Below are 23,904 nucleotides of genomic sequence, written 5' to 3'. Positions count from 1 at the left end.
GCTTCCCTCAGAACGCGTTATCCCCTCACACCGAAAGACGTCGCGTTACCACATAGCGACAACGCCTTCCTGGATCAGCTGCACGGTGTGTCTAGGGCTTTTTAGAAAGGAACCGCAACCCCCATGGTGCATTCACGGAGTAGCGCGCGTGATGCGTCGCCAGATACACGAGCTAGCAAAGCCCAGCCAGCTAGAAAACGCGACAGAGAAAGAGCGGCGAGTCAGGGATGTGCCTGACGGTGTATGTACCGCGAGCTCTTTGAGACGCGCGGAATGTTTCCTCTGAATCGAACAGGAAGGGCAAACGCCTTTCACGATGAAACCGCGAAATTCACAAGAGCAGCGTCTTCGGGAGGGACCGGCACTTCAAAGTCCTTGGCAAGCGCAAAGAGCTCCTGAAAGCGTGGACATTGGCAAAAGAGAAACGCTTCGTGAAGGGCTACCGGGTACTTAAAAACTCCCCCTCGACTGTCAGACACATTTTTCAAAGGCGGACAGGTGGTAAACGTTACACGACCATGTGTATATACAGCAGAAAGCGGCTTCTACCGTGTCGTTTGCTTGGAACCGTAGCCACGAACACAGGCAGGATTCCGGATAGAGAACGAAAAAACTTCGCACCCGGCTCGTGGGCGGAAATCAACCGAGTGGAATGTGAGTGCACACGACGTCGATTTTCACCCCGCCCCCATCTGTTCGTATGCCACGGAAGTGCTCACTTCCACGAAGAACTGCGGGAGAAGATCGCCGCGTTTGATCACATCCGGGTTGTATACCATGGAAAACGCAACCCGTTGAGCATACGAGAGAATCTCAACCTGAACGGAAAAGAAGACCAAGTCCAGTGGCGCACGCGCAAGCTCGGGCAAAGCGTCGGGGCCGCGCGACCACGTCTCTCGTGTCGACAACTCTATCCTTGTTCTGAACCGTTCATATCTGTGTTTCAATGGCCATCTTCACCTGCATGCGCCATGCTCCCAATAACCAGGAGAGTTTGCTGGTGCGGGACTCTCCTCTGCCGAGGGGCCAGGACGGCAAGACGCACCTGGGTCAACATATTGACGAATGCTACCTGGATTTCCTCGATCCGAACGCCTGCCACATAGAAATGCTCCTGCGCACACAACAACGCACTTGCGTCCCGATAAAAAACAGCGAAAGGCAAGGAGAAGCAAGCGGATTTCCGTGCTCTCGACTCGCGTACTACAAAACGCAGATGCATAGCTATCACTCGTTTTCGCCCGTGCTAGGAAGCCTGCCTCCGAGTGTCTCTCGTGTACCTTCCACGTTCTACCACCCATCGGCGAGGAAGATTCCCAAAGTCTTGCACGAAAAACGTGGTGGTACGCGGGAAACTCGGAGTTTCGTTTTCATGTCGTGTTCCTGCCACAGCCTTTTCCTCGAGGCTGCACGTTCGGAGGGGTATGCGAGGATCCTCACCCGTCAGAGACACTACCCCTCAGCTCGACCTCCCTAGGGGGCGATCTGGTTCGCATTTTGTTTCACGACGCCGCATGCACATGTGAACGCTCTTCCAGGCGATCACCGGGGGGAACCGGACGCACAAAGTGGAAATCGCGCAACTCACCGGGTAGGCAGGAACATTCGCAAAGACGAACGAGTGATTGTTGAAGAGATCCGCAGCAATTTGCTTTCGAAGCCCCGCTGGGACGACGTATCCGCCGAGGATGTTTTGACAGGCAAAATCAACGAGAGGCTGTTTCGACTTCTTCATCCACTGGGTGACCTGAAACAGGGCAGGCAGGCACACGCACGCTCTGTGCACCAAAAAGTTCAGGGCGCCTCTCCAGAAACTTTCCTGGCACTCGAAACGCAGCCACAGTCAGCGCACACCGACATGGAATGTAATGTCGTAGGATATTGAAATCCAACACTTTCAGCTGCCGGTAGGGCAGCCCCGCCTCGAGTCCCTAGTAGAAAACACCGGCGCTTTTCCCCGCGAAACAATAAGCAAGGGACGCAGACGCAAGACACGGAGCGAGGGCTCGCCTAGGCCGATAACCGCACCAGGTCAATCGCGTTCAGATTTAATCAGAAAAAACCGTCAACTTCTGAACGAAAATCTATCAACCAGCTGGGGGTCTGCGGGCGTGTTCGGCGATTCGAGTCTCTGCAGGAGGCGCGACCCTTCCGACTCTCGAAACGCTCCTCTCCGCAAAGAACAGCCGCTTCTCTCTATTCCCCTCAGAAGGTGAACGTGGGACCCGATCTGCCTAGCAGGGGAAGAATCAAAGGGAAAAAGACGTAAGGAGGGCCACGAAAAAGAGTTGAGTCAGCACGTGCACTATTTCGAGCCCGCGCGCACCTTGTGAGTCGCATGCAGGCGTTCTTTTGGAGTGGCGGGAGCGACGGCGAGTTCAATCGACGTCAAAACAAATCGGTTGCGAAGAGCCAACTCCGCGTCATTACATGCCTGCAGAGAGCTGCAGCCGAACGGACGACGCATACGACGCCAGACATTGTGCATGCAGACCGCACGCGAGGGTTCCACGTAAACGGCAAGCAGCCCAGAGGCGACACGCTTTGCCCGTGACAGAGAAGCCAGCGCCTTCTTTTTGAAGTCCACAAGAAGCAGAGAGAGGCTGTGCCCGAGCTTCGACGGACTGACCGCAAGGCACCCCGCAGTATGGAACGAATCCTGCAGTTCAGGCGCTGGCAGCTGAGGCTCGTTTGATTTGCGTGTGGCTAGGGAACTTCTCAAAGTCTTCAAGAATCTTACCGTGCAAACGCGCATGCGAGAAGAGCTTTCAAAGCAGGCGGTCGCTTGGTCGGGTCCGTCCCCTCGAAATCGTGGAATTCGAGCTCGGCACAATACCTATTTCACAGAGCCACGCACGTGCACAACATGCGTGGAAGGAAACTGGACAAAAAGTCCAGGGATTCACCACGCACAGGTGAGTGCGGAGACTGACTCTCTCCCGGCTGTGGGGTCCAGGTGGGACTTGGAGCAAACAACCAGAAAAAATCTGAGGCAATACTATCCGCGGCTGAAAAAGAGTCTGCGCTGAACAGCCCTGAGAGACGTACAAAGCGCCTTCTTCGAATTGATCCTGAAACGATTACATATACGAGCACGCGCTTCTCCTCCAGCGGGTTACCGCCTATCCGCTCCGGCCAACGAAAATGTTTTGTTTCGCTACGAAAACCGGCTGTTTCTCTGGCAAGCTCTTGGTTTCCCAACAGACAACCTCCCGAGACAGCTTTGCGGCTTTTCCAAGAGACGCTGCTCGCGAAGAGTGCGCTTGCACGCAGTTTTCAGATTGCTGGGGACACGGTTGGAAGTTCGTCTCCCTACCGTCGGATCGCGCCCGCGAAGGCAGCAAGGAAAACATCGTTGAGAGGCACTCCTGCAGCTTGTCGAATTGATTTGACAAACGCCAAGGAAACCAGCGGTGCTTTTGCCAGCTGAAGGTAAAAAAAGGACACAGGGAAGACATACGGAAGCATGCATCGCTCTGCGTACCGTTCTATCTATATGGACGAAACTGACCTCATTTCCGTGCATGTCTTGCCTATTTCTTTGTCAGCGCCCACCTCTCTGTTAGCGTCTACCTATGAGACTAGACAGCTGCGTCGAGCTCGCCGAGCTATCTACGTGTGCATCTCTCGGCATGTTTATAAACGTACGTCCACTCCCTCTGTCTCCATCCCTCCATGCGTTTCCGTGTGGCCGCGCCCCAGACTGCAGCACCGCAGTCCGTTCCGCAACTCCCGTCACTGCGTCGTGCACGAATCGCAACGCAGTCCTTTGCAGAAAAACTCGTGCCTGTTGCCCACACAGCCTCGACGCCCCATATCGCACGTTACAGTGGCCAGTCGGCGCGCGGCCCACCGGTTGCCAAACTGTCGACGAACTCTCTCTGGGTTCGGCGCATCCTCCCTCGGGAAGCGCATATACACAGCGTAATGGCCGAAGAACACACCAACGGTCATCCTTACTTTGCTCTTTCCGCTCCACTGGAGACCGAATTCCTTGCGGAAGGCGTGGGGACGCGACACCGGGGTCTCCGCATCGAAGGCCCGCAGCGGTCCTTTCAACGAATAGAGTACAGCGTAGAGGAAATGCGCGAATTCTCTCAGCGTCTGATGACGCTCCGGTCTGGGCGTCCCCGACGCATCCGACCCGCGCCAACGAGCGGTCCATCGACCAATGCCCGTGCGGATCTGTCGATGGGCACCCACAACAGAGGAGCGAGAAAAGAGAGTCACCCAAACACAGGCGAGAGGAAGCAGTCACAGAGACGAGCACATCCCCGGTCACTGTGCAAGTCTGGTAGTGTCACATATACGCCGCATAGCCAGTCGACAAAGGAATCTCCAGCATCGAAGAAGACTGCGACTTGGGAGGGCCCGCACCTCTTCGAACCGCCCCTTTCTTCTTAGCGTCGTGCTCGAGATCCAGAGCTCAAGAGATAAATTCGTTCGTCGGAAAGCTCCGCCATCCAGGTAACCAGGGGAAAGGAAACGTCCTTACCTTGTGAACAAGGTAACTGAGGGGAGACCGAAATCGTGTTTCCGCCGCCTCGTTCTTCCGGAATGCATCCAGCGCGCCGCGAATGTACAAAGGCACACCTTGTGCGTCTGTTACGACTTTCGATGCCGCCTGATTATTTGGATAAATGACAGAGCGCGGCGTCCCGGAGGGCAGTGTCTCCACAAAGCCTGGTGAGTCGGCTAGCTTCTGTCCTCCACGCGTCCTTCCCACTCGCCCGCAAGCGTAACTGAGGTATATCCCGCGCATCACCCTGAGAAAAAAGCCGAAGGCTCGGGAATCACTCGTAGATACCATCGCCCGACGGCAAACGCGCAGCATTCGCAATCCAAGCAGGACTGACGCGAAAGCCTCACCTGGACAAGCGAGACGCCGTCGCCTATCGAGTGGTCCACCCTAAAAACTATCATATGCCTGCTTGGGAGTGCGCCCGTTCCGCTGCGTTTGTGCGCCTTCCCCGTGCCCTTGCGCCGTCGGCTCTCCTGTCCACCTTCGCCAGCGCCGTTCACCTCGTTCTTTCCCGCGCTGGAAGCATGTGCGGCAGAACTCTCCGCGCTCTCGCAGCTTCGGTTCTCGACCAAGTGGACTTCCCATCTCGGGCGATCTGGAGAGTAACCTTGGACCATAACCTCCTCGAGCCAGGTGTGGAGCTCGGCGTCATTCGCAACGCTGGTCGAGCGGACGTGCCACGACAGGTCGACGGGGACTTCGCGCCATTCCGAGGACCACCGGCCAACAACAGGTACGGCTCTGGGAGACAGAAGTCGTCGTGAGAAAAGAAGATCAACGTTTTATGTGTGCACACGTGTTCATGTGTTTGTGGGGAGTCTGCCTGGAGCGCAAGTGTCGAGCCTGGCGGAAGGGACGTGTTTTTTCACTGTCCGTGTGGTTCTGCGAACGGCGTAAGGGGAGGAACAAGACTCGCCCTACCAGCTGCGGCAAGTGGAACCATAGTGTACATACAGCTCCCGGCAATGTACATACATGGGAACAAAACGTAGGAAAACAAGAAAGGTAAAGCTCGAAAGCCAAAAAACAGCGTCAAAAAGAGCTCCACCGCTTGTGCGAGCACCCGTCAATTCCTTTGAGTTTCATTTTCAGAGCATGGATTCACGGTGTATGGTGTTAACAGAGCATAGTTAAGATTATAACTAGTGTCGAACCAGTGGAACGTCTCTGTTTCTTCGATCTGAGTTATACAGTTCTGGGTCGCGGATCGTTTGTGCAGAGTCACCATCTACTTCTAGTGTGATAACAATACATGGCATGTGATCGTTTTCATCATTAATGCCCAAAGGTACACATACGGCGGTGCACGCAGCTAATCAGAGTACCGATCGGCGCAAAACCTTTCGTTCTCCGTACTCAGTCTATTCAACAGAGCGCTTCTGTGAGAATGTGGTGCGGAGAACAGCCCTTTTTTCACGTCACATTTGTTTCCACCGCCCAGGATGTCCACGTTTTCGTCTGCTCTCCCGTTCTTACCTGAAGCGAAAATACTTCAACAGCTGCTTCCGACAGATAAGTATCAGGCCCTCTCGACGAGGAAGTTCGTTGCAGTACATTGCGACGGTAATCATTTGGTGGGGACAACCTGTCGACTCGGGGAACGGGACACCGGCCAAGTTGCTACTCGGGAAGGACATACGCCGTGGAAGCGCCGAGACGGAAGGCACATCTTGGCGGAACTCGTCTTCGGAGTCCACGTCGCTCCCGCCGTCATCACTCAACACCTGCGGAGAAAAGCACAAAATGTCTAGTGGATGCAGAAGAAACAGTTACCGCACGCAGCTGGTGAACGTACAAAGAGGCCGGCACGGCCTCTCGCCTCCGAGACCGGGAAAACGGCATCGCGGCGGCCACAGAACGGCGGAAAGAACCGAGTCCGCAACCACCCTGAGAGGCTGTCCCAGTTCTCGTGCGTTTGCATGCAACACGGACAAGCGTCCGTCGTTACCGCTGGACGCAAAAGGTGCCCCCACAGGACAAGCATCCAGAGGTATGTACGAATTCGGAGGTATGTACGAATTCGGAGGTATGTACGACCGGTACGCATGAGAGACGCTCTCCGCATACTTGCGCAGCCGAGCAAGCAGAACTTCACAGACAAGTGCGAAGCTGAGTCCGCTGTCTATCAACGTAGCTGAGTCCGCTTCTATCAACGTAGCTGAGTCCGCTGTCTATCAACGTAGCTGAGTCCGCTGTCTATCAACGTAGCTGAGTCCGCTGTGAAGATCTCGATGCAGCCAGCAGAACTCCATCAAAGGAGGGGTGCGCCTCGGGGTTTCTTCTTTCTAAAAAGGTGTGTTCGCAGGACAGATTTCCAAATGGACACAGGCAGCGGCGTCCTCGGCCGATCGTCTGTTCTCACCGAGTCATCTTCATCGGCGCGGGATCCCACGGCCGAATTCTTGGTCGAGCTTCGCTTCTTCCCCTTCAAAAGCGAGCAGAAGAGCCAGAAAGAGAAGAGGAAGGAATGGTAAGTGAAGACCAGGAGAATGATGGCGCTATCCAAAATGTACAAGAAAAATTCCGTGGCCGGTCGGATTAGGGCGGCGAAGAAGAGCTGGTGCAGAGATGTCAAAACCGCAAACGTCGGAGAAGCTTCCCGCGCAGGGGTTTCACAAAGTGACGATCTTCCGAGGGCCATCTTTTGGGGGAGATCGACTAGGTCGTGGGGGCGATTCAGCGTGTCAGTCCCTTTTTCTCTGAAGCCGCACAGCCCGCCGACAAGCAAAAAACCTCTTTAGGCGGTCTGCGGCGGCGGACGCGATCCCTCGGCTCCAGTGTGCGAAGCTCAGAAAAAGCGAGGAACCTCGGGGATCTCGCGTACGCGACGTCGAACAGAGCGAGTGCGGCAGTCCCTAGAGCAGGCCGGGCAGAAGCAGGAGAAGCCGCAAGCTGCATACACACGTCGGAGTCCAAAAAGTACACAAGTGTCCCAAACTTCGACTCTACGCTTAAGGAGAGCGCGGCCGAACAGTCAAGCCACCACAAGCCAGGCGGAGCAGCGTCAGCGATTATACAAGGAACGTAAAGAGCTTAAGTATCTCGCGCACGCACCGCATATGCGACACACTAGTTCTCGTTTGCTTGCCGTCTCTTCCTGCAGCGCGGTGGACGAACCTGAGAAAAGTGAAAGGTTCGTAGATTGCTCGTTTCGACGCTTCAACCCATCCGCTCCCAAAGCCAAGGTCAGAGCTTTCAGAATGTTGGGTCGGAATCGAAAAGAGGTTTGGCAGGAAAAATAGCTAACAAAACAGGCAACTGCAGTAGTCCACCTGGGAACTCGCGCGCACCTTGTGGCCTACCGGTGGGGGTGTATGCCGAGGAAAATAGCGACGGTCTCGATTCTAAAAGCAATTTGCAAGCGTATTTCTTCCGGTGTGTCTCTCCACGCTGCAGAAGTATTTGGATCACGGTGAAAAAGACGGATTCCAGTTTCATAGACGAGAGCTCGCTGCTTGTTGGAGGCCCCCCCCCCTTCGCTGAGAAGGCGCTTTGTCGAAGTCTGTTGGAGACAGCCTGTTCGAAGGCCTGCACGTTATCAGGAGCATTGCCGTATCCCCGCCCGTCTGTGGTCTGACCCCGAGGCATTACGTAGATCTCCAGGACAAGTCTCTGCGATCTTCACCTTCGCTTGCTACTAGCAAGTTTTTTCACCTCACTCCTTTATCGCATGAACGGGAAACTCAGAGGGAGTCTCGCCAGGCGGATCGAGTCCTGTCTCTTTTTGGGCGCCCCCCGTGTGGTGGGTTGGGTGTGTTCACACTTGTGCATTTTTGCTGGCATGTATTTGCTGGTATTCTGTGCAAAATCAGGTTTTTCCCTAAGGTCACGCGATTTGCGATTTCTACAGAGAGCTGCGGATTATTCGAGCTCGGTTTCGAGAACAGCGCCTTCTTCTCAACTAACCGTGAAGAGGCTGGTGGCGCGCGTCCAAAAATCGGGAATTTTGAGAGCGCCCGTCGGAGGGAGGTGGTTGCATGTCCAGGCACGCGCAATGAGCAAGATTCCGAGTTAGGGGTGAGGCGCGGCAAGGGTGCCCGAGAGTTGTCCATGGTTTCTTGAACCAACTTCTTGCAGGAAGGGTTCGTAGTTTTTGCAAACTGTGTCGAATCGTAGCCGTTCCTCTTTCACTTCTTCTGCCGGTATTCCGTACGGCGCTTGTGCACCCTCTTTCTTATTCCTCCTGGCGCTCGTAGCGCTGCGGAAGAACGCGTCGGGTGTGTCCTTTTTTCGTGTAGTCGTTTTCCGGAATTCGATGAGATTTTCGGCTTCGATTCCTTGCACATAGACTACAGGGGAAAGTGTACGTTGCAGGAGGACAAGTTGTTTTCGCGCCTCCCGAACATCGAAAGGCGCGGTTCACCCTCCTACTTCCGGCAGATATCCGCGGTTGGACACAGGGTGCCGCAGTGTCTCTATTTTCAACTGTCGAGACAGGCTTTTATCCCCTGGTTTCGCTCGCGCCTTTCCCCCGGTTTCTTCCCGTGTCGAAGTAAGTGCCGAGTTTTTGGAGAAATGCAGGAATCGCAAAGATGGAGGGGAGACGAAGGCTGGTGGGCAAAACGGGCACGGGTGGCGATAGCCAACTGGGACTGATTAAATCATTGGGGACCCTCGAAGAGCTGTCCAGTTCTGGAACTCTCGACACCTCGAACAATTCTCAAACAGTTGAAGAAACCGTGCTGTTTCGTGCTTCGGAGCAGGACAGAACGGCCGTTCCATCGTCCTCCACGCTTACTTCATCCTACGCTGTATATAAGTGTGCATCCTGTGGGCGGCATGTTGAAGCAGCGAAGAGCACAGCTGAAAGCGCGTGTTTGCTTTCCTGAGTGATCCGGATCTTTGCTTCTTGTGTGGTAGTGCCAATGGGAACTTCGCCATCTGATATATAGAGTCGACCCTCATTGAGAAATGCGCCGCGTCTGCCTCAGGCTAGCGGTTTGGGTCACGAACGGGGCGCCACAACATTCGGCATCTCTTTTGCCATAGAGGAACGTGCAAGCCATCTTTTAGTGCCGTTCGCCGTCTGTTAGCGGCAGGGGGGTTCTGTTGTGGTGTGCGTGGTGAGTGGAGACCGAAGCGCAAACAGTGGTGGAGAGCAGCAGATGCACTTCCCTCCCGTTTCTGGAACAAGACAGCTTTTTTTGTTTAAAAAAGTTATAGCACCGGTGGTTTACACTTTCTCCTGGTTCAAATGTGGTTTTGCGGATCCGCAGCGAAGCTCGACAAACAGCGCGCGCAACAACGTAAAAGCCGTCGAACTGCAAACAACCTCCAATTGTATTCCGGACGAGCTTCGAGCTGTGTGACGCTTGAGTTCTCCCCTGTTCAGAGAATGCTAACTCGCGTCGCAGGCTCATAGCAGAGAACACGAGGGCCATCGTTGGTATTCTTTCACTGGACAGAACAACTCGATCCTGGAGACAAATTCGTTATCGACAACGTTACAAATCGCCCAGTGCTCCTCCAGGTCTTTGGGGGGTTTTCTCGGAGGAGTTTCAGCGGCTCGCGGCTCCTGGAATACGAGTCTTTGAACATTGGCGTATTCTCGTAGGGTCTTCGTCTCCACGTAGCTGTCAAGATGGCGATGAATGCCTTCCGTTTCGCCGGTGACATGCTTCACCTTCTTTCGATCGTCCTGCTTCTTCTCAAGCTGCGACGATCGAAGAATTGCGTTGGGATCTCGTGCCGGATGCAGGAGATGTATTTGCTTGTGTTCTGTAGTCGATATGTGGATCTCCTCTACCACTTCATATCCGTGTACAACACTGCGATGAAATTGTTCTTCATCGCGTCGACAGCGTACACAGTGTACCTGATCCGCTTCAAGTCGCCCATCTCTCAAACGTATGACAGGCGCGCAGATTCTTTTCCATATGAAAAGTATCTGATCCCCCCCTGTGTTCTCCTGTCCCTGGTTACCGCAGAGGACTGGTCAATCTCAGAGATTTTGTGGGCCTTCAGCATTTGGCTCGAGTGCGTTGCTATTCTACCCCAGTTGATTCTTCTTCAGCAACTGCGCGAGGTAGAGAATTTGACTGGCAACTACGTGGCTGCTCTGGGCGCGTACAGATTCCTGTATATCCTGAATTGGGTGTACCGATACTTTGCAGAATCTCCCCCGTACGTCAACTATGTGGGCTGGATCGCAGGAGTTATTCAAACAGCTCTGTATGTGGACTTCTTTTATTATTATGCCTTGTCCAAGTGGTACGGTCAGAAGCTTGTGTTGCCCGTCCACGCAGAAGTGTAAGGGGGTGTTGAAGCAGAAAAGGCAGTCAACGATTCTCTGATAACGTTGATTCATTGTCCTGCAAATAAGGCTGAATGATAGGGAAATGGAGGATGTCGATTCTCATGGTGGTGCTATGGTATGCTCAGTCGCGTCAGTATTATCCCCGGTACAAATCGGCACGTTCTAGGCCGGCAGTGATGCCCGTCGATCAGGCAATTTTCCGGCAATCTTCTTCGCAATTGTGAATGGATGCTAATGAACTCGCCTCTCCCAGTAACCTTTCTTCATGCTGTTAACTCTTGGCTTCGTTTCTCTAACGACGTATCCCCGTTGTCATTCGTGACTATTGTCTGACAGAGAATCGCAAGCGTCTCCAGAAGTGTCTACATACCTGTTTTCTCGCTTACTCCTTTTCTGTTTCCGTGGACATGGTTTGGGATTTTCCTTCAAACTGCACCTAATAAAGCGGATGTAATCGCAGACTTTTCATTTGTCCCCCGGTGGGGTCTGCAGCAGAGGAGCTGAACAGACAAAGGCAACGAAGCGGTTAGGCAGGCGAACGGTGACTGATAGGGAATCTCTACTGGGAAGTCGTTTTCTGCGATGGTGCCTCAAGTAATTTGCTGGTTTCCAATGAAAAGAATTAGACCAGCAGATTATTTCAGAACTGTACGGAGCTCATTTTTACACTAACATTTTTGGAGTCATTGATGTCTCCATCCATAAATGCACTTGCATGTGCGTTAGAGAGAACTGGTGCACGAAGCCGTATGAATGAGGAACAGATACGAACACTGTCTCATGATCAAGGGAAGACGTTCTGCACTCCTAGTGGACACAAACGGGCAGGGGCAAGAGTCTCTCCATATATGCACAAAAGCCTCGGGATGGAGCCTGCAGTGCATCATTGGCAATATGAAGCAGATCTGCAACGCTCGGGTATGAGGCTACGCAGGGTATCCTTCGAGCAAAGGCCAGTGGCCTGTTTTTCTACCCAGATGTCTCGAAACACGTAAAAGCGCTCCCCCGAAAGAAAAATTCTGGTCAATTTCTTCGAGCCGTGGCCATCAACGCAGATCACAGAAACGCTGCAGGAGAGGAGTGGCCGTCCTGCCAACTTCCCCGTAGCGATTAGGGTCCCCTTCAGCAGCGGAATGCAGGGTTTCTCGTTTAAGTCTTCCAAGTAACGAGTGCTTCTGGTGTGGTGTGATCTAAAAGGGCTGTCCATCTGCTAAGAAGTCGTTGCCGCTGAGTGGGTGGTGCGTCACCTCAGCCTTTTCGGCTTCTCCTGACCAGCTACAATTCTCGAGGGCATTTCACCCGTCCTTTATGCGAACTTCATCTAGTGAAACGGCACCAGTTCCCTTACCACTTCCTGGTTTGTTTTACCCGGTCCTGTGTCTCCAATCTCACTATCCTTGCAAGCATCATAACGCATGTGTTTCCCCGGGTCTTCTGCCACAGCTGAATACCGACGCAAATGGGTTGAACTTACTGGCAGAATTCTTTCTTTCCAGCTTCCAGTTGTAGTTGTGTACGACTGCTGTCTCACTACCGCGGAAGTCTGCCGTGATCTGTTCCTCCACAATTGTCTTCCCCTGTGGGCATCGCGACAAGAAGGGTTTCGCTTATCGTTACCTCTGTTACCGCTCGAAAACCCTCAGGGTCTCTGCTCGCTCAATTATGCCTTTCTGGAGTTCATCCTTCCCCATGAACTTGCCTGTTGCACATTATGCCTTGGCAGTGCTGCATCATGCAAAAATAATACTGCTGCAGCGCTTCTTCATGTTCTCCCGACTTGCTCCAGTCTGTCTTTTGTGGTGTGCTCATCGGTGCAAAGACACCAACAGCCGACCATTGTAGCATGAGCAAGCGTTCCTGAACATCTACACCCAGGAGACGAGACATTTGGCTCTCGACAATGGGACGAAATCCTTGAGCCACCTGGATACCTAACTCAATATGGTACGAGCGTTCACTGGCAACTCCGGAGACGGTGTGTGGGGTCTCGGGGAACCATATGGAGACATCGACGATTGCGTCGCCGTTGCAATCCGGCTGAGTTCAAGGCGTGGCCACATATCAGAGCTTCTGTGATACTTTTTTTTCGTGGGACAAAACTATCCGAATAGTGGTATTGGGCAACACAGGAGCTCTGATTGCCACACCACGTCGAGAGGATCAAACCATCGCCAGTAGGGCTGTCGGGTTTCACAACCCATAACTCGGTTCCACGGTGTTAGCCAGCACGTCAGGACTGTTCGAAACTGTGCTCATTGGCACCCATCCTCATCGGGAAACAAACTGCATGCGCGTTCAGTGTCTTGAGTCGATCCGGCGATGCTGTGACTGAGCGTGTTGCGGAGACTTCCTTGTATCTTGTGGAAAACATGAGATCTCTCTCTTTTTTGCTTGCTATCAGGGCAATAAGGCTCGAGTTTTTTGGCTGGATGGAGAGGTTCGGGACTAGCAACACGATATCTGTTCTTCGTGGAAACGACTCCGCCGCTAGTACGGTGAAAAACCCAACTGTTCTCCGATGCACAGTGGAAGCTATCTGCATGTACTGCCCGCTGAGTTCTCATCGCCGCGACGGCGCTTCCACAAACATCGCAAATTTCACTGATAATTGAAGCTGGCCGGACCGTGTTTCTCGTGCATGTGTGCAATTGGATTGGTCCGTAGACAAATGACGGAACAGGGAGTGGCTGAGTTTCTTTGAGGGTTTCCTGTGACACTGTGCACGGGCTATCCCGGAATCCAAAGTCACACGAATTACGCCGCTGTCCGGAAACCATTTGAAGCTGCTCGCTGTCTGCCTCACAAAAAATGCGGTGCAGTTATTTGTTTCCTACGTACATTTCTCTTCTCTCGTCCCTTATTCTCGTCCACGTATTGTGCGTGTCCCAGGTGAGCGGCTGGCGCTTAGCCTACGCCGTGGTGGCCCAGAGCTGTGCACACAGAGAGTCAAGGGAAGAATTTCTGTCTCCCCTTGCAAGCTAAAAAGGGGCGCTCCCGGGGGGCTGTTTTGCTGCGTAATTCCTATGCCTGTTCTTTGGCTGGTGCTCCAAATCAACCGTCTCAGTTGTTGTCAGGTGGTGTCTGTCTCTCTCGTGGTTGATTTTGCTGAGCGCGGCAGAGATTAAAATGGCTACTCTTCAGGTTGGTTGCGTCGGCATGTTTTGCACGCAATCGGTACGAAGGTGTTTTGCCTGCCGCCCTGATTTGTGAGCAATGAGGATAGCTGCTGGTGTCTCCTACGCCGTTCGTGCAGGCCGTTTGCTTCCTCCAACCGAGAGGCGACCGTGTTCGACAGTGGTATCAAGAGGCAACGACATCTGCCTATACGTACAGGTATGTCTTCATGTTTGTGTTCTTCGAACTACTGCAGTCGAAGGAAAACTGTTGGTGAACCATGTGGAGTCACGCCGCAGTAGGTGTCCCCTATGATATGGCAATTCTGGTTTCAACATTTTCTTGCCGTGCGACACTTTTCCCCATGTGCTTCTCTGCTAATACTGAGGGCTTACGGGCGCGTGTCACGTGTTCAGGCTTCCCCGACAAATCCCATCAGCGTCAAATGTGCTCCACTCAACTGGCAGCTCTCTAGGAGGAAACTGTTCGGATTCGAAGAGTGCAGTCCTGGTGCAGCGTCCCCTGGCCTTGGACAGTGTATTTGCGGGCAAGTATGCAGTGTGGTGGACGATAAGGGATTTCCGAAGGGTAAGTCTGCTGCACGAAGGATGGAAACCGGAACGCATGGGGGCAGTGAGCTCTCACACTGAGCTTGGTGTTTGCAGTCAGGACTACCATTTTCGAGGTTGTCTCTGAGCTGTATTATTTTCAGAAGTGGGCATGGCGTCAAAGGCATGATCGCGCACCTCCGCTTCGAACCAGCCGCTTCCCATTTGCAGGAATGAACTCAGTGCAAATGCAGTTCTGGCCGTCAGGAAACCAGTCTGCAAAGCCCGGGTGAGCACGATTTGAATGACACGGCACCAGAACACAGAGCCAGTACATTCGGATTCCCTGAAATGCTGTCCTCATTTTCTCGAATGTGTCAACTCCGTCAGGTTTGTTTCGTTCGCAATTTCTGTTCCGGAATGCTGGAGAGATTTCCACTACCCAATAAACATGTACGTAGGAGGACATACAAGGGGACCAGTCTGTCTGCATACTTCGGAATACTTCAAGGTAAGAATGAGCATTTCTTTCTTACGTAGAGGCAGTGCCGTGTGTTTGTCGTCGAGGTCTCTTCAGGATCGAAAATATGGGCCACCGTTCTAAGAGGATCATTTCTTCGAGTTCGACACAGTTTGGCGTACGGCCACTAATATTTCTGGTTTAGTGAAGCAGAAATACAGGCACTCTGTGGCTCGTTGAGGTGTCTTGGCAAAACGCGCGCGAAATGCGTGCAATTCCATAATAGCAGACCTGTTCGTCAAACTCTCGTTGATGCAGTCGGAGTCATTGGTCACAAAGTGGAGTGCGAAAGGTCTGTGTCGGCTGCGGATTTTGTTCTCTGTTCAGGTTGCTAATTCATTTTGCCGTCTGCAAGACTTGCAGCTGGATAACGATCAGGTGACAGTGGGATTTGAAGTTGATACCTTACAAGGGATCGACCGTGGCAGGAACGAAGGAACGATTTCATAGTCAGATTTCCGTTGCTTTTAACTCGTGTTCGGGGGGTCAAGTGCTTCGGAAAGCAGTCCAACTCTCGAGAGCAGAAAAAAGGTGTCAAGACAAACGCACGTAGTACTGGACTCACGACCTCACGTGTTCATCGCTACGGACCTTTTGTTTCCATTTCCGTTACTTGTGAAGTTCAAACAGTGCCACTTCGTACTGGTGGTGACTGAACTGCATGAACCCTCTAGAGGAGGGAAACGGTCTCCAAAACAGCAGTTACGTTGCACTCTTTAGGATGGCACAGGCTTCTCATTTCCGATAGAAGTTCATGCTGCTCAGTAGTGCAAATATGATGACGGACAATTCTCAGCTCCACTATTGTTGAAATCACCACACAGCATCGCAAGCTTCTTTAGTGGTGTTAGTCATTGTCACAAGGCGATCCGGCCACGAACTGCGGACTCAGGGAAGTCGCTGAAGATAGCGCAAGTTGCACTGCGGGAGTCTGGTTGAAACGAGACGCGCTTACAGAGTTGAATTGGTGGATGAGCTTCACAGTTTTCGCTAGGGGCAGGCGACCGAAACTCGCCTCTGGGACAGAAAGTGCCCTCATGCCAGAGGGCAGCCTTGCCGTTGTGTTCGATTCTCGACGGAAATCACGGCAAGGATTGAGGGAGAGTCTTACGATTTTATGCAGTTGGGAAACAGCGTCTCTTTTTTGGTAACTTCACTTACTGCGGAGCACGGCGGAGAGGCACCGTCCAGGTTCCTTCAGCTAGTCATATGGGTGACGTGCACCATGAGGCTACGAACCAACCGTCACCTCGTGTTACAAACGCTCCACCAGAGTGCGGCGGTTGCCAAACAGTTCAACTCGCTCGGTGTTACTGCGACTATTAGGGATAGTATCAGTTCTAGATTGGGTCCGAAACAGGTAACAGCATTCTTCCGGCCCGAGCCACGTTACGCCCACTAGCTCCACAGAACCCCTAGCACGTATACGCCTTCGAGGACTGCGTCCAAAACTCTATCACCAAATCTTATAGGGCGCTCATTCGTCTGCGCTGCCGGCGGTGACCGTACTCCTGCGAAAATACCCGAGTCATGTGGACCCTCACGGCAGTGACAGAACAGCAACGGGTGAGTGGAGGACTGCCCCGCTGTTGCATTCCGCTTGTCTGGAAAGGCGGAAAGACACAGCACCATAGCAGCGGCCAGGAACAGGGGGGGCCCGTTTTTGTTGACAATGACCAATAGCAGGGGTACCAAAGAAAGCCAAGTCAGGACAGCTGTTGATCTTGGGTTGTGCTTGTCAAATCTGCCTTCTTTAAGTGCAAGCTGCAAGAATGTGGGCTTGCTTCTGAATCGACGTGTATCCTGTGGGGCCTGTCTCTTGGCACTCTATGCTGGGGCTGATAAAGTGCTGTAGCATTCACTGGTACTTGCATGAAAGAGAACCGAGATCAAGCACCCTACACGGCATAACCCCAACAACTACTGCTCGTCAAGTCGGTCAGGAAAAGAGCGAGTACCTAGAGTGGTTTTGTCGGTTGCAGCCTCATCCGCTCGTTTTCGGTGCAAGTCCACGTGGGGCCTGCGCACTCGACTGTCTTCAGTATCCACCATGAACTCGCCAAAAAGAGATTCAGGGCACGGGGTGCCTCTTGATCTATCCGCAGTGCCGAAACTTCCGGGATTTGACCCATTCACGTTCAAAGACGTAAGACATGGCGGCTTGGATATGACACCAGTCCGGCCAGATGCAAGTGCCCATAGCTCACGTCTCGTCTCCAGTCGCTTGAGGAGTGGTGAATGGGTTCGAATGTATTTTTGCTTGTGGACGGCAGACACCAAGGAAATACACAAGGATGGCTCGTGGGCACGGCAACCGTTGATGACCGCAGAGCCATTTTTTCCAAAGCTGTTTCACCAAGACGAAGCTTCTCTCACGTTATCCCTGCTTGTGTGACAACGCAGAACCATCACAAATCCCAGAGATGGGGAATCTCAAACAAGCAGTGTGTAGAAAACCTGGAAGATAAGCGACAAAAGCTCGTAGCGGTGCCACGGTACGAAAGTCTCTGTACGTTTCTGTCTGGAGATGTATTTGCTTGTGACATCTTGGCTATGGGTCCGATACCAGCTGCGAGCGGACGTCTTTTTGCGGCGTGTTTCCACCTTATGTCTCTACGTTTCAAACTTCGTCTTTCGTATAGGGGTCAAGCGGCGAGGCACATCATCCCCGGACTTACTAAACTGGTAGTTCAATGCTCTAACGTAACTGAAATTCATATCGAGCATGGAAAGCTCACTGAGAATCGTTTTTCTCCAGATATGTATCTAAGGGCCGTATCTGCATCGAGAGACGCATTTCGGCAGAAACTCTTTGGGGGGAGAGAACTTGTTCCCAGACGCCTAACAACTTTTGACCTGGCCATCGCGTCTCTCCACACCTAGAGCTACCCGAGCCACTCTCCATTATCCCACTTTGGACGGTTTAATTCTGATTTCAATGTTGAACATGAAAGCCTCTGCCAGACTATATCAATCCCAAAACATTGCTGTGCTCTTCACTCGTAGGTAGCGTTGAGGAACAGCAAAACACTTCGCCCGGACACCCTCTGTTCAGGAACACAGCTCCATTCCAAGAAAAAAGAAGGGCGGGTATCTGGGAAAACGACAACTCGCACGCCACTGTGCAATTGTACCGTCGTTTTCTGCCGGCTCTGGTCAGGCCAAAAAATCCTTGGAGAGATGGATCAACACTTCCTAAGGCAACAACTCGCGAGCACTTCACCTGGGAGGAGGCGCCGACATTGAAACTCCCCGCGTCTGACCTGATGGAGCACAAAGTACTTCGATTCTTTTGCTTTTTTAAGTCGCATGTCGATGAAGACAAGACGCAAAATATACGAGTTCGGAAGTGCCACCTGTACTACTACCTCGAGGTAAGTTCTGCTGACTTCGTATCAAAATGCTGCCGCGTTCCTCTGCATCTCAGAAGTACCACTGGATAAATTGATGAAAAACAGATTAATGCTGAAGTGGTGTTGCCCATTTGGGTGACGAGCTGTACACAGTGCAGCGCCTCACTCTGATCCCATGCGCTGCAGGACGACACAGTTCAAATTGAAGAACCGCAGATTGACAACAGTGGACTTCGGCATGGAACTCTCATCAAGCGGCATCGCATTCAGAATGCTAGCGACCCGACTGTCTACATTTCGCCGTCTGATCTTCGCATTGGCAAGGAGATAACCATCTACGGTGTAACCCTTCGAATGGCTGATTGTGACGAGTTTACGAGGGTAGGCCTTCCGTGGGACGCGAATCGGGCAGCAGAACCACCATGTTCTGAGACGGTCAAACTGATTGAGTATCTGGTGGCTTTGATCGGTGAAGTCACCGAAAATTTGACACCGGGCAGAAGAGTGATCGTTACCGAGAAAGGAACACACCAGATATGTCTTAGCTGAGGGAAGAGAGTGAAAATTTGCACGAGGTTTGAAGAGAAAGGTGAATCATCTGTGTGACTACCCTTTACAGAACTGGTACAAACAATCAGGCAACGAACAACCGCCACCTGAGGAAATTCCACAAGACAGCTTCGTGAAGATGCGTCGGTTATCGGAACTTCATAACTGCAAAGTTCCCATGACTTATGACAAGCAGTAAGATTGCTACAGAAAGGAAGCCGCGTAGCTGTGGCGAACCGCGCCTGCAGCGGTTGTTGTAGGGCACGTCCCCAACTAGTTGTTGCTCTGGAGGGAATGTGGAACGGTCTTCTTCGTTTCTCAGATACCGCGAAGTGATGCTTGGAGGAGGTTTCGTCAATCAAGACATGCAGCAATTTATGGAGAAAGACCGAATGGTGCGTCATTATTTCACAAAGAGCCAACCTCCAATAAAATAGCGGATATTTGCTATCCGGGTGCAAAAGTCACGTTTTATTGCCCTGTGAGCGACACAGGATTGCCGGACACAGAGTTCCTGTGATGCGTCTCCTTATCAGGTGTGCCGATTTTTCGCCTCGTACGATGATTCGCTGTCTACCATATTCGAAAGAAGGCTGATGGTCATATTGTTTTACCTCTGGTAAGCAGTTTGAGACCCGCAGCTGCGAACAGGTCGACCGATCGGAAAACACATCCGCCGCACAGGTGCTATTTGCTTCTGCGCTTTACATTACCTTCAGTGACGATACCATTGAAATCCGTGAGCACCTCCCGCCGAACAGCTCTCGCCCGCATTTCCCCGTGTACTTTAGACGGCGCAAGCTTCCCAAAAGTGAGCATCTTCAAGCTCTTTCACCCGCAACACACTAAAACGATTCGGTGGAGCCAAAGGTTGGGCTGGCTGTCACTCCACATCCACCAATCGAGGACCATTTATTGATGATTTGCTGCCATATCTTCAGCCAAGGTTGGTCCTCTGGGACCTTGTGACCCCTTGCTAAAGAAGGAAGACTATTTCCAGATTACGGATTTCAAGGTGTGAGTGATCACTGTCCTCCCGTCCTGCTTTACATACAAAGCTTTCTGTCCAGTATTTCATGCTGTGGCTTCGCGATAATCTGCTGCGATGATGCGTGACAGGTCGGATCAGTGATGCGGATGCTAGACGTTGACCTCTTCATCTACGACGCAGATGGATTCACCAGGGAATACTTCAGGTACCGAGGCGCCGTCCTTCCTCCCATGTCGTTTGCGAGTCTCATCTCTTACAATGCTTCCCCTTAGTGCCGCTCAGTGTGACTCCTTGCTGCATGAGGTTCACAACATCAACCGTGGTCCTTGGCTATTCAGGCGCGAACTTAAAACCGAACTGGATCCCGCTGTTAACGTCTGCATCGAGCTGCCCTCACCTCCTGATCCTCCGGTGCCCCTTCCAACTGGATATGGTACCGAAAGTGACTCAATGACATCCGTTAAATACATCGTCCCCAAGCAAAGGATTGAGCAGTACAAAAAGTCAAACGAACTCGACGGCAAGTGCCTGCGTTATCTTGCACACTTGTTGGAGCCCCTTGCCCCCGGTCAAAAAAAACGGCTGTTTTGTATCGAGTACCACTTGGCGGATGAACAAGTTGCCATTACTGAAATCCATCAAAGGTAATAACGTCGAGGATGACCAATGTCGATCGTGTCTGGGAAGACTTTTTTCCTGAGGCTAGAGTGGCAATAGCGCGGGGGTATGAACATTTTGTGTTGCTTGCCTTTGACCACGTCTCGCGTGTGCTACCGTAATGATTCGGAGGTTGTCTGTCTCCGTTCTGCCGGAGGAGCTTCAATGGAAGGTGCTACGGTGATTCAATGTAAATTTGTCTCGAGCTCAGAAATGTCGGAGTCGCCGGCGGAAAGTTCTTGCAGAAGGGGAGTTACAGGCACGAACAAACTCACCAGATACTCAGACCGTGCGATTTTGTTATGGGGTAGGTCACGCAAAAAAAAATCATGCACACAATGAAGTGACAAGTTTGCATAGCAGTGGTGTAGGCTTTGTACAAACAGGCCTGGGTCTTATTTCGCTGTCTACTCAGGGAAGAAATCTGCATCAATAGACATTCTTTTCAAGTGATCGACGCCGATCAATTCACCAGGACATATATGAAGACTGGCGATATCGGTAGCAGCCAATCCGATCTACACCGTATCCTGCAGCGTTTGAGAGATTCCATGGAAGAAAGGCTAACGACGCTACGAGAAATGTTTCGAACAGTCGACCAGGTAATGATTCGGGTTTCTCATTTCACGCCTTTCTGGTTCGATTTTCGCAGCTGTCTTTTTCCTAAACTTTTCTCCATGGTTTCTGAATTATCGACAGTGCCATTTCAGTCCAAGGTGGCAACTCTCTCCCTTGATTGTGTACAACATTTTTGTGGCGCGGCGCAGGACAAAAACGGAGTTGTCACGGTGGAAGAACTGAGGCACTGTTTGACAAAAGTGGGATACGATTTGTCTCACGAGGTATGCGGTGTATAAGAGGGTTTAAGTTCATGCTCTGTACCACTGCCGCCTCATGTGTGCTGCCGTTGAAAGTGGAAGCGTCTCTCCGACAACGTGGATTGATTTTCAGGAGGTTCTCACCTTGCTGAGACACTTTGACAGTAACGGCGATCACCAGGTCAACTACAGGGAATTTTGTGATTCCTGTCTCAATCTAAAGTTAGCAAGTCCCTCCAACTCGTCCAGCTGCTGTCTGCCGGTCATAAAGTCGGTAAGAGAGGGGGCCGAATATCTTGTGTGTTCCTTGAGTTTCGTATGATACTCAGCCGTGGCATCGCCGACAACTGCCACGCCTTGAACAAATGCATACATGCTAATATTTGCAGCCGGTTGCAGCGGCAGGTTCCAGCGTGTCCCAATGTAGAGAAAGGCTGGAAGAGGCAGGTGCCATAAAAAAGGCGGTCAGAGAAATTCAGTAAGTGCCGCTGCTCCTCCGTCACCCGTGTTCCAGGGATGACACAAACGATCAGATTCCGGAGTTATGAATCTCCGTAACGATCCAAAAATGCTCATTACATCTGTTCACAATTCCTCCGTTTACGAGCGAAATGTACGTTGTTCCGCGTGAGCAGGCACATGTTTTACCAACAGCCCCGGCTTTTGAATAAACTCGCGAAGGAATTCAGCCACATGACTGTTGGGAAAACGGTCACGGCGAGCCAAGTGTGCGAGGCATTGAAATCAATAGGTGTGTGGTGACTCCCAGGAAGGCGCTCAGGGGTTAGACGTTCGTGGCACCTCATCTGTGCATCCTGGAGTAGAGATGTTCCCTGCTGCATTCTTGTAGGTGGAAGATAACACGCTCACGAAACACTTGCAATTACAACTGAGTTCAGCTGCCGGGGCGAGAAGCCAGTCCATGGAAAAGAAAGCCACTGTTTCTGCCATCAACCGCACAGGGGGTCACCATGATTGAGTTGTGGTGCTTTGACCGTCGGAGCCTGCCCTAAACCGAAAACGACGAGACAGGCGCCCGGTCGAATAATGGAAGCCTACTTAAACACTCGGTGGCTTTGGCCACAGTGAAAAGCACTCAACCAAGCAAGGAGGTTTAAGTTAAGGAGCCACGCATCGGCTACATTCTCTTGACACGATCTTCTGTTGTCTATCAGGTCACGAATATCCCCTGAAAACCGTCCAGAGGTGCATTGCATACCTGTTTCCTGAAAAAGCATTTGAGGAAATTGATTACAACCAATTCATCCAGGTGGGAACTGTGAATCGTGTAAGCTTTAGCACGGTCCGGCATGCACACCATATTGCTTCGAAACTCGAAACATATAGCCAGGCGTTCCTCAACCCATTTCCTGTGCGTCTTTGGAATCAGACTGTGTGCACGTCGTACAACGACTTGCCTGCTGAGAGGTGACAGGATACATTCAGGAAACCCCGACGCACACCAGCAACATCGACAGGAGAAAGATACCTGTAAGAACCTTGCAGATGACAATTCGAAAACGCGGTTGATTCAAGATTTTCCGGTGGAATGATCTTGCTCGATGTGGCCAGTGCTTAGGCTACAATCTTTCGATAAAACTCTTACCATTATACGCGGTTATGGCTTCCTCCTGAATGTGCCAGTATGCGACGAGTCTCTCGAAATAAGGCCAAAGAATCCGCGCCTCTGTTTACTCCACTGTTGACTTACCAACCGCTAATGCCCTGGACAAGTGTGAACTATCGCCGCCCCACCCTCGTTGGTGGCTACTTAGGATTTTGCTAGGGTAGCGTTTCAACCGACGGGCTTCAGCCAGATATTTTTATCATGGTTGGTGTAGAAAATCGGTACCGAAGTTCCAGTTGACTAAGACAATGAAGAATGAAATGTTGGGCAGACAGTCGACACGATTACAGCACCACGTCTGAACCCACGCCTGTTATTGCACATTTGTGCAATTTACTGACTCGTTCCATCCCTCTCATTTTTGTCTGTGACCTAATTGACACTCGTTTGACCAGAGAACACGCAGACAAAAAACAGCTCATCTTCAGTGTGAGTGATGCAACCCGATTTGGTCCCGAATGGCAGTGATCTTGTCTTGAGTCAACGCCATTCGCGTCATATATCGAAGAAGGGCTCGCTGTCAGCGTCTTAGCGCACAAAAGTTTAGTGCAACGAGTCCATCTGGCTCAATTCCTGAGCGAGCATGTCGATCCTTTCGTCCTGTTCAGTTCACACAGATGTCCCCCGAAAGAGATAGGCCTGACGTTCCTCATAGCATCCCATGAGTGTCATCTCCCGATGTTTTGCTGATCTAACCTGACCTTCAGTTTAATTAGTTGCTCCAGATGACGAATTTTCTCCTTCAGGATCACGTTTGTCTCTTGAAGCTCGCGTATCGTCTCCTCCTTTTCACCCTGTGACGCCACACACGAGAAAACCGCATCCTCAGTGGCCCGTGTACAAATTTCGGGGGGAGTCTCAATCCATCGGGATTGCATACATAGGGTTTGACAACTGTATCAGCGGTGTTTCCACGTTGTTCGATGGTACCCATCCGCTGTGGTTTAAC

General features: G+C 51.9%; 3 protein-coding genes across 3 annotated transcripts; 2 read left to right on the top strand and 1 right to left on the bottom strand.

Annotated features, from left to right (window-relative positions):
- Positions 1-311: 311 nt before the first annotated feature.
- On the bottom strand, positions 312-7,163 carry NCLIV_029090 (conserved hypothetical protein; the record flags this gene model as incomplete). Its single annotated transcript, XM_003883104.1, has 11 exons — positions 312-395; positions 720-818; positions 1,046-1,114; positions 1,589-1,747; positions 2,327-2,444; positions 2,741-2,836; positions 3,317-3,426; positions 3,961-4,185; positions 4,870-5,263; positions 5,999-6,246; positions 6,885-7,163. The coding sequence occupies 11 exons, from the start codon at positions 7,161-7,163 to the stop codon at positions 312-314; spliced, it is 1,881 nt and encodes a 626-aa protein (XP_003883153.1).
- Positions 7,164-10,103: 2,940 nt separating this feature from the next.
- On the top strand, positions 10,104-10,775 carry NCLIV_029080 (hypothetical protein; the record flags this gene model as incomplete). Its single annotated transcript, XM_003883103.1, has 1 exon — positions 10,104-10,775. One exon carries the CDS (start codon positions 10,104-10,106, stop codon positions 10,773-10,775), a length of 672 nt encoding a protein of 223 aa, XP_003883152.1.
- Positions 10,776-17,898: 7,123 nt separating this feature from the next.
- Positions 17,899-22,760, top strand: NCLIV_029070 (CG11048, related; the record flags this gene model as incomplete). Its single annotated transcript, XM_003883102.1, has 12 exons — positions 17,899-17,966; positions 18,121-18,334; positions 18,500-18,694; positions 18,933-19,057; positions 19,185-19,257; positions 19,399-19,481; positions 19,582-19,673; positions 19,804-19,877; positions 19,982-20,058; positions 20,126-20,497; positions 21,964-22,079; positions 22,504-22,760. 12 exons carry the CDS (start codon positions 17,899-17,901, stop codon positions 22,758-22,760), a joined length of 1,746 nt encoding a protein of 581 aa, XP_003883151.1.
- Between the last annotated feature and the right edge of the window lie 1,144 nt (positions 22,761-23,904).

Source organism: Neospora caninum, chromosome VIIb, assembly GCF_000208865.1.
Source record: "Neospora caninum Liverpool complete genome, chromosome VIIb".
Taxonomy (NCBI): domain Eukaryota; phylum Apicomplexa; class Conoidasida; order Eucoccidiorida; family Sarcocystidae; genus Neospora; species Neospora caninum.
This window is presented reverse-complemented; position numbering and strand designations above follow the sequence as displayed.